This window comes from Camelus bactrianus, chromosome 10 (genome assembly GCF_048773025.1).
Source record: "Camelus bactrianus isolate YW-2024 breed Bactrian camel chromosome 10, ASM4877302v1, whole genome shotgun sequence".
NCBI lineage: Eukaryota > Metazoa > Chordata > Mammalia > Artiodactyla > Camelidae > Camelus > Camelus bactrianus.
Genome location: NC_133548.1, coordinates 14,747,015 through 14,757,598, shown reverse-complemented (window position 1 = coordinate 14,757,598; position 10,584 = coordinate 14,747,015). Strand labels below are relative to the sequence as shown.

Here is a 10,584-nt window from a genome sequence, read left to right as displayed (position 1 = left end):
CGTGGGCCGTGGGACAGGGAGGGGAGTCGAGCTCAGATGCCGTGTGGTCACCATTCTCGGCCTAGGATCTTTAACTAAGGTCTTGAGACTTCATGGCTTACAGTGAGAAGGGAGCTAGGGTAGGTTTCTTTACCCCCATTCCCTCCCTTTTCTTCCCACTCCGATTTTTCAGTACATCAGGGAAGAGAGAATTAGGACTGAGTTCCTTGTCCTCACCCTTTGGTTCTAGTTGACTGGAAAGCAAGGTAAAAACTGGGGCTTCAGTGAGCTTGCAGGATCTTGGCAGCCCAGAGCTTCAACCAGAACAGGGGGGCGGGATTAAGAATGAGCTGTAATTAATACCCCATGTCGGCTTTCCAAACGAGGGCACACATCCTTCCAAGACTGCTGGGCACTTTGGTTTTTCAAATTAGCTGTAATGATTCCAGACCCAGGCACAGCCATTCTTTCTAACTATGTTCCTTCTCTACAGCAGTGAACTCCCCTGTCTTCCCTTCAGTGAAGGCCAACTCCCATGTTCCTATTACAAGGAAGAGGGGCAAGTTTCATTTCTGGCAGCACAGGGGCCACCTGAAAATCACGCCTAGAGTCAATGGAGGATTCATTTTCCATCAACCATTCATTTCTTGACCACCAGTTGAGTAAAAGGTGGTGCAGAAAAATTCCTTTGGACTTAATGATTATACCAAAAGTCTCACACCTGAATCCAACTGCACCTGGAAACTTAGTGACTACAGGGTTTTCTGATTGGGGAAGGAGGCCTTGTGGGAGGCCAAGGATGAATCCTCAGTTTACTTTCTGGTCTTTACTGAGACTGAACATGAAGCAACTGTCAGTCACGACTCAGAGAGACTCCACTAACCAGGCAGGCAGCTCCTCAGTGCTCCCACACTGAAAATCAGATGACCCCAAATCCAGTTGTGGTGTGACAGCCACTGGAGCCTAGCTAGTCCCTGGGCACAATCTCACCTGCGTTTGGGCAGCAAAGTGGTAGGATCTGAGAGCTCCTTGGAACCATGGTGATGAAGAGAGGGAAGTCATGACCAAAATCTCAAAACAGGGAAGCGTGAGATCTCTTTGATCCCCAGGAGCTGCATGTGGAAAACAGGAGAGGTGAGTTCCTCCTATTTCCAAGGAGTAAAAGACAGCACCAAGCCTGGGAGCCAAGAAAAGGTAGAGCTTCTTAAAGAGCCATTATGAACCTTTCCCTTACCAGCTGAACACCCAGTTGGTCCCAAGAACAGGTGACAAAGACTGCCCAGCACTCCCAGATACGGAGCATCTTGGGAGACAGTTATAGTTAATGCAAACTTTATTTATAAAAGACTCTTAAATTAGTTGTATCATGCCATGCATTCATACAGAATACAGTGACCCCTCAGGGCTACAGGGAGAAGAGCTCACAAACTCAAAGGAGAACTAGGAAAGAATTTCTAATAGTTAAAAGCTAGGAAAGATTAGGACAACTTTACAAATGAGCAATTAAAAAAAAAAAGGATATGGAACCTAGTCTGAGCTGAGAAGTGGGCAGCTGTTTACAAGTCTGTACACTAAACTAAGACAGGGACAGTCGTCTAGAGAGGCAGGATGCTGACAGGAGAAGCAGAGGATGTGCAAATACTTGTGCCACAACGACTCCTCCCCCAGGTCCACGGTATGATACATACAACCAGTTTGTGTACGCGAGGCCTGCCAAGGCCACTTCAACTATGAGGACGTCTAGTTTAGTAAACTAAAGCTGCAGGGTGCCAGGGGAGTAGGGCAGCTTCATTTGCGACTGCTCTTTATTCTCTCCAGTCTTTTTTTCAAGTCGTCAATGTTAGCTGTGGAGGAGGAGGATGTGGTCATGGTTCCTGAAGAGTGAGTCTGGTTGGAGTCCAGGTCTGAATGCTGGTGCTGCTCCCGTGACTCCCGGAGTTGAGACAGTTTGCTGTGCAGCATGTCTGTGGAAGACGCGACGGTAGGAACTGCTGGTTTGGAGAGCAAAGAGGTCAATGGAGGGCGGTCGTCTTGCTGTCGAGAGAAGAAGAGACATTGTCCGAGGAGGTCAGGTTGCGGCTCTGAACAACATACACCAGGGCAGGGCCACTTCTCGGCCAGCCATCCCGACCCACACGGAAGAGGGGGAGCAGTACCTTTGTATTGTCCAGACCACATCGCTGTCGGAGGATTTTTAGCCTCTCCAGGTAGACAGATGGTCCCACCTCTTCTCCGTTTGTATTACCTAGAGAGGACACTGTGCTTGTGGGAGTGGGCACACACGTGACCTCCATTTGAGGGGAGATGCCTACGGAGGAAACGTAGAAAGAATATTCAAATAGACACCCCCCACCCCTCTCCAACTTCTTAACCTGCCACCAAAGGGACCATTTTGGGGCTTGAATATCATCACTGTACTTGAAGACTAAAAATGTTCACAAGAAATCCATTTGGGGTTGGTGATAAAGGGTGCTCTGCAATACACAAGACACACTTAGTGAGAACTTCCAGCACTGATGCAGAAGGCCGTCCATCTACATCCTGAGCTATGCAGGGGTTGCATTCCTGTAATCCCATGGCTAGTCCTAGGCAAGCCACAAAGTCTTAGCTACTCCTGAGTTATGGTAAGTGCCCAAGTGAAGACCCTAAGGACTTTAAATGCTTCCAAGAATCAGACTAGGTTTGGACCAGGAGATACAGGGGGGAAAACCCTTATTCAAACCAGGGAGAACAGCAAGGAGCTCAAGGCTATGGTCTATTCATGAGGAAGAGAGGGAAACTGAGGTGTCCAAGAAATACCCCAAAAAAGAGGTAGGAACTGGAGCACTTGAGATCAATATTCTGGCGGGAGAAGCAAAAACCAAATCAAAACCAAAAAAACCCATCACAGTTCTAAATTTCTGAGAAGGAACAACCACAAAATGCAGGCATTTAAAATATCCAATTTGAGTATCAATGAAAAGGCGTTACACAAGCCAAAAGGTAAAGCACTGCGAAGAAAAACTCCCTTATGGTAAACAGAAAAGTAAAACAGGTTACTCTGGGGAAAAAGGAATCCTTTAATGTACAGGTGAGAACACTCAGAGGGTGAAAAATGAAGGAATAATGAAGTTAAAGGCAGCAGTAAGAGATGCCCGAACACTTTAAGGCACTCAGTTATCAGTGGGGACACATGCTTGTGTTGCAAATGTTGACTGTCTACAGAAAGGACTCTGGAAATGAGAAAAGGAGGCTCTACCAGAACAGCTCAACCATGGTATATCCGTGTGGCCACGGGACACTCTGTTCACTGTGCTTCAAGAAAAAGATTGCAGGTTTTGGAGAGGGGTAATTTAAAGTGTTAAAACAAAACAAAAGAAATGACGTAAGAGAAAACAACTGAAGCTGCAGCCTAGGAAGATACATGGTGAGAGAGAACACGATGGGAATCTAAAACCCACAAGGGAACGTGGTTTCACAGGCAAACAAATTTTAGAACTTAAGAGTAGGTAAGCTTAACCAAACTCGGAAAGGACTAAAGGCGGGACCAATGTGAGGGCTCTGCTCTGCATGGTGAGAGGGAACTTTAGTAGTTGGGTCTTTTCTTGGTTTCAGGTTCTTGACAGCTATTTCCTGTAACTGACACCTCCTAAGTCTCCCATTTGTCTCTAGATCCTGTGAGCAGGAACACCAGTACTGGCTTTTTCACTGTGGGGACAGTAATATTTCAGCTTAACATCAGAATAAGCATCCATTCATATCACTGAACAAATACCTACTGAGTGCCTACTATGTGCCAGGCAACAAAACAGACAAAAATCTTTACTCTTGTGGATTTTAAATTCTAGCAGAAACAGACAGACATCCAACAAGTAACCTAATAAACATTACGTCTTACGGCATGTTAGAGGAGGTCAGGTGCTACGGGAGGTGAGGGGTAGTTTACAAATTTTAAATCAGGTCTCACTGCGACAGTGGTATTTGAACAAAGATGTGAAGGAGGAAAAGGAGCTGCCTCAAGACTGTCTTGAAGAAGAGCAATCTACATGTAAGCAATAGCCAGTGCAAAGGCCCTAAGAAGGTGTATGCCTGGTGTGTACCAGGCACAGCAGGGCGGCTGGTGGGGCTGGAGTGAAACGAAAGTCAGGTTGAGCAGCAGGGGAGAGCAGATTCTAGAGGCATCAGGGGGCCATATCTCAGACCTCACAGACCTTATCTGTAAGGCTTTTCGCTTTGCTGAATGAAAGGGACAGCCTTTGGAAAATGTTTGAGAAGCACCATATTGATGCTACTGTGGAAATGACTATGGGGGGCGGGAGTGGCCGCGGGGAGATCGGGCAGGATAGTGCTGGAATGCACATAAGAGATGATGCTATTCTGACCAGGGCAGTGGCAGTGATGGAGACGAGAAGTGGGGGTGGACTCTGAGTATGTTTTGCAGGTAGAGCCAAAAGGATTTCCTGACAGAGGAAGAGAGTACTCAAAAGCTGAGCAAGCTAGAAGGACAAAGTTGCCAACAAGTGACATGGAGAAGAATGCAGACGAGCAGGCTTGGAGACTCTCAGGAGCTTAATTAGTCTTTGACACACTGGGTTTATGATGCCTGCTGGAAACCCTGCGGAGATGCTGTGCATGACCTATCAGCTGAGGTGAGGAAGGAGGTCTAAGCTGGGACTTGCTGGCATAAAAATGGTATTTAAAGTGATGAGAGTAGATGGATTAATTAAGGGGATGAGAGTAAGAAAGAAGAGAGAATCATAGACTGAACCTAGGGGGACACCAACATTAAGAGTTCAGGGAGAAGAAGAATGAGTCAGAGAAGCCAAGGGGGAATAGCAGCGAGGGAGGAGGAATGCAAGAGAGCATGGAGACCCAGAAGCCCAGGGGAGAAACTGTTTCAAGAGCAGAGACTGTTGCCACGGCCAAACACCGACGATGGGTTGAGGCAGGTAACTGAGAGTTGACCACTGTCTGCAGCAACGTGAACGTCACTGGTGATCATTAAGTCGTGAGGTGCATGGATATAAATGTAAACCCAGCAAAATCTCTGGTTCCTGAGGCTGGAAGCTATTTTGAGCTTATTCCTGGAGCCAGTGGAGGAAACCATACCTGTGGAAGCAGAAATACGGCCTTTGCCCTCCCTCTCCATCTCAATCACCCGAAGGCCTCTCTCAACATAGCTCTGGAAGAACTGTGAGGAATTCTTCAGAAATGGTTCAATGTCAGCATCTGAATATTTCTTCTTATATTCATATAACTCTGCTAGGCCCTAGTTAACAAGAAAAAGGAAGAGGTGGGGATGGATGTTAGTCAGCGACCCTTTTCCATAAAGCAGATCCCCTTTTGGGTGAACCCTTTCCCTCTCACCTCTTTAGTGTTCTCTTTAGAGCCAATCTTCTTGAAAATCTCTGCTAAGAAATCATTCACCTTGGCCTTTGATGATTTTTCATCCTGAAAAGTTGAAAGACACAAGACAGGAATGATAGGTTAGACTTGAGTTACTAATTAGGAACCAGTGGTTGGAGAAGAACTGAAAATATCTCAAAGTCCAGCCCTTTCTGGTATGTTTCTGCACAGAACAGAGGCTCCACCAGGGCAGGGGCTGCAGCAGAGAAACTGACAGTCTCAGGTTTTCAACTAAACTTGAAGAGGAGGGACCTGCCCCCCCCCCCCACCCCCAGCTAAATAGCTCACAGTGGATTTATCTAGGGAACTTTCTTAGGGACAAAAAGCACATGGTTATAGGTAGTTGATATTTGAAAACTTCAAGACTAGACCAATCCCTGAGCCTTCACCTTAGGCCCTGAGAAAGGCTCCAGGGGCTTATCGCTTTGACAAGAACACCTTCCTCAGCCTTTCAAGTCAGAACACTCACGATTCGAGATGCTCCCTTTTCTGTTTCCTTATCAGACTTGCTCCCGGTCTGGTCCATACTGTGCTTCATCATCCGACAGAGGTGGGCCTCCAGCTCCGACTCATTCTTGTTGTCGATCATTGTTAGGTGGTCTAGGATCTGAGGGAGACACGTGTACGTTCAGGGGCAGTGATGCCACTCCATGATGTTCTCTCAAGCACTCTTGGGGACCTGCTACTGTTTTCACTCACTCACCTTGGGCCCTTTTAATTTGCATAAAGTGTGCAGCAGCGTTTTTAGGGTCCTTATGGGGAATTCACTTTTGCACTGCTTTAGTTTCTCTTTGGGGAAGACCTTCATGAAGATGTGTATATCCAGAAGAATTCTGTCCAGATTAATGCTGTTGATGGTATCAGGTAGTAGTCGAACCATTCTCCAGAGACACTATTGAGAAAAAAACCCCACAAAAGTTAGAAAGAGTCACTGAAGAATGAAGATAGTCTTTGTCACCACTCATTTCCCCTAAGCACGGGGATCACTTCTAAAGGATGGTCAGGGATATGGATGTAGCTCATCAGATCTTCCAGGTTCATGAACATAAACAGCTTTATTCACTTCAACCATGTCATTGGCTAAAGTGTGACAAGTCACCCATCTGACCATCTCCACTCCTCCCTCCCACTTCCCTAGAGACAGGGGCCTTAAATGATGAGAAAATGAGGAAATTTTGTCTTGGGTTTATTTGGTACCCGAGACTAGAGTAGTTCACATTACTTAATCAAATCTAACCTGAGGAGTGTAATAACAGTATATGCTATAGATATGTTCATTTGGAGTCTTCTATCAAAGAGACCAAAACATTATAAAGCTATACATATCTTTTCCCCCCAAAGAAATGAAATTTGTCCCATCAAACTCCTTGACTTTTGATTCTAGGAAAACTGGTAAGATACTTACAAAACAGCTCTTCCTTTTCACTGTTTGAGGCCAGGAATTTTTTAGGCCTGAGCTAGGGGGTATATATTGGAGGAAGGTAAAAATGGAGAACAACTATTTTTTTCAGTTGTGCCTTATCTGATTTGAGTCTGTGTCTTAGTTCCAACTTGTCTTTCCTCACACTAATAAAGTATTACATCTTTGAAAGAAAAGAGATAAAAAAAAAGAGAGGTGCTCACAGTCTTTAAGACATTAGCCTGCTGTGACTCCCTTTGACTGGCAAAGCTATAAAGCTATTCTTTTCTAATTCTCCAAAAAAGAAAAAAAGATCAAATTATTTCAACTTCACCTTCATAACAAGCTCTGAGAACTTGGGAGAACTGGCTGTTGCTAGCAGGCTGTCTTGTAGCAGAACAAGCAGGGCGCTAGAAAACAAACAAGCCCAACACAATAGCATTAATAAGTTTCAAACCTACATTCTAATTAAAATCATTAATTGAAAGGTTGAATGTAAATATTCTTTATCTGAAATTGAGAGCTTATGGATCTGGAATTTTCTTTGATTACTTGCCATTCAATTATTAAGAAAATAAACATCAATTATCTAAGCTTTGTAAGTTACCACTCAGTAATTGGTAAAGCTTGTCACTGTCACTGGTAGCTGAGAAAGAAATATATGTGAAATGTACATGAAAGAGAGGGTAACCTATAAACTCTACAGTCCTATTCTAGAAAATTTCTCATGATACTGTCTGGCTTACTGAGCTGTTACTAGTTTTAGCTGCTGTCTCAGGTTGGAATACCTTTGGTTCTTGAGGAAGAAAAGAATAATATATCAACTTATTAGGCAAACCTAAAGTTACAACTGATCTAGTGCCTTCTGGTTTTTATGAGTAGACAAGAGAGAAGCTGTTTCAGGCTCTAATGCTCAGAGTACAGATATACCTCAGGATGTTGGTCTGGTCTGACTTCTCCAGAACTTTCACCACCAAGAGGTTCACAGAGCGGATCACCTGTTGTCCTTCCTCCAGATCTTCAATTCGAGAATCCAGCATTAAGGTGATGAGACCATGCATCAGGTCTTTCAGCACTCCTGTAGAAGCCTCCCGGGCGAGGCTTTCTATCTGAAATAGCTATCCAATCATAATTGTGTTAGAGAGGTATGAAACTCAATACACAGAGCAAAGAAGATAAACATGGGTGGTATATTCTAGTAAAAATTATATTGTATTTACAAAAATTCAGAGTATTGGGGGAAAAAAATCACTACACTCTCCCAATCCTCTAATAGCCAAAATTAATTGATGTGCTTCTTTCCTTTCATAAAAGTATTTTTAATGTATTTTTATTTGTGAAAAGCCAGATAGGGACCAACTATGACTGGTGAAGAAACTGACAGGAAGCAGAATTCCAGTAGTTTGTAAGAATCCTAACAATAAGGTAAGCTGAGTGTTGCCCAGCATCCAGTGGAAGTAGACAACAGCCTGCATGTAAAATCCCACAAGTGACACAGGACTTACTGGACCATCTGAACTGACTCAGGCTTCAGAACCTGGGCAGGATGAGAAACTGAAGGGAAGCTCGTGACCTGCAGAGGCGTCCTTACCGAAATCATGTTGCCAATGATACAGCTATACAACTTGATGATCTCATCCTTCTCCAGTTTCTCATCTGCCATATGTGTGTTGTAGATGAGTCTCAGCTGCATGAATGTGGCTATCAGAAACTGATCAATATGGCCAGACATTGCTTCAGCTTTGTCTTCCTGTCTCAGGACCTCATCAATCTGGTAACAAAAATTCCAAGATGTATTTCCAAACTTCATACTTCTAAGTAGCAGGAAGACACTACAAGTCTCTATAATATTTATTAGCAAAGCACTTCTCCTATCTTACTTTGAAAAAACCCAGTCACTTTACATATAAATAACTAGTCCTTAGGAATTCAATCATTCAATAAATATTTACTAAGCAAGATAGCATTAAGTGAATTAACTGCAGCTTCTAGTCTAAGAGGCACACTATCACGTTTAGAGAATAACAATCCCAATGTTTAAATGTCTAATTTATTAAAAAGTGTTTTTATTTTATTTTATTTTATTTCATTCCAACAGCTCTGAAGGTAGTCAGGGCTGAGAGCAAGATCTCCATTTACCAGATGAGAACAGTGAGGCTCAATAAAATCAGACTACTTAGTTCAAACTCAAAACTCAGGTTTCTCACATCTTGATCCAGGTCACTACCAGTAAAATGTTTCTATAGGAAAAAACAAGTATTTCATATTCATTACTGTAAAAAGATCTTTATTTTTATGATTACATAAATTACATCCTGAGACAATCATGTCAATCTTCATGAAGATCTTTTCGTGCAGGGCTGCTACACTGCCTAACTCCAGGGGGCACCATTTATAGACTGCAGTGTGAACGGTGCCCCCTGGTGTTGAGGAAGCCAGTGGTTCTCTTTACACATGTATATCCCATAAGCAGGAACAATTTTATATAACTGGGGCTGTTTAACAATGCTATCTCAGCATGGACAAAACAAAAAAATACATATGTATTTGGAGGGGGCTTCCTCCTCTTTTTCCAAGGTAATTAACAATCTGATATATATATATCCTTTCATGTTCACAGAATCATAGACAACCACACATGCACACATATGTAGGGGTCAAGGTTTAGGGCACTGTTTATGCTAACAAGACTATTTATAGCAAATACAATTCTCTGCATCTAGCTTTCCTAACAAAAAATTATGAAAATCCCTAAAGTCATCAAAAATAGTTTTATTTTTAAAGGCTGCATAACAGTCCACGTATGCACACATCAAAACTTAATCATTCCCTTCCTGAGAACCTTTCAACATGTTTCCAGTCTGGAATTTTGTCCACTACAAATAATGCTGCAATAAACATCTTTGTGTATATATCCTAATGTACCTGTGTTTAATTTCTAAATGAGAGTCTCAAGAGTTTAACTTTTTTGGCTGGAGGATAAAATATTTTAAATTATGGTATAATAGATATTATGATGTTGCTTTCTTTAAAAAGGCATTAACATGTAACTCACATTTCTACATTTAACATATGAGAATATTGTTTTTTCAGTGTCTCTATCAGCTGTATGTGTTATTATTACTCATTTTACTTTTTGCCACTCTGATGGTTTAAAAGTGATTATCTTATTATTTTAATTTGCATTTCTATGGTGGGGGTGGGTCTGGATATTTTTTATGTGTTTACTGGCCATTTGGATATCTTGTGTTATTTGCCTATTCATTTCCTTGGGTTATTTTTTTCTATTAGGGTCTCTTTCTCAAGAGTTGATAATAGCTCTGTTTACTAGAGCTATTAATGCTTTATTGGTCATATGGGTTACAAATCAAATATATTCCACAATATAACACTTGTTTATCAACAGTATGTGGTACATTTCTCAGATTAAAATCTTAAAATTCTTATATGATCAAACTTGTCTTTTCATTCTGAGCTTCCCTCATTTTTTTTTAATGGTCTCCCCAAATTCCTTGGTTATTTCAAAAAATTTGGAAGGGGGATCTGTTGTTTCAAGTTTCCACAAGGTTATGTGTGTGTTATCTTATTAAAAAAAAAAATCTCTTCCGCATCTATGGTTGCTTCCTTCCTCATTCCTGATACTTGTATTTTTGCTCTCTAATCAGGCTAGTAAGAGATTTTTTAAATTTTTAATTTAATTTTTTTTACAAGAACCAGCTTTTAGATTTATTATTTTAAAAATCAATTTCATGAATTTTAGCTTCATTATTTCCTACCCTCAAATTTCTTTTATTTTAAATTTTTCTAATTTCTTTTTTTGT

The 10,584-nt window shown here is 42.1% G+C and overlaps 1 protein-coding gene across 3 annotated transcripts in view; it reads right to left on the bottom strand.

Moving 5' to 3' along the window:
- Positions 1-1,294: 1,294 nt before the first annotated feature.
- Positions 1,295-10,584, bottom strand: part of CKAP5 (cytoskeleton associated protein 5) — an 89,808-nt gene continuing 80,518 nt past the window's right edge. For all 3 annotated transcript variants that reach the window (XM_010964594.3, XM_010964596.3, XM_010964595.3), the window contains exons 36-44: positions 8,355-8,534; positions 7,694-7,881; positions 7,098-7,173; positions 6,068-6,256; positions 5,834-5,971; positions 5,326-5,409; positions 5,068-5,227; positions 2,136-2,287; positions 1,295-2,013 (exon numbers count right to left, since the gene is read on the bottom strand). In XM_010964594.3, the coding sequence (XP_010962896.1) occupies positions 1,768-2,013; positions 2,136-2,287; positions 5,068-5,227; positions 5,326-5,409; positions 5,834-5,971; positions 6,068-6,256; positions 7,098-7,173; positions 7,694-7,881; positions 8,355-8,534 (1,413 nt within the window). In that variant the 3' untranslated portion in view covers positions 1,295-1,767. The remainder of the gene's footprint in view (positions 2,014-2,135; positions 2,288-5,067; positions 5,228-5,325; positions 5,410-5,833; positions 5,972-6,067; positions 6,257-7,097; positions 7,174-7,693; positions 7,882-8,354; positions 8,535-10,584) is intronic.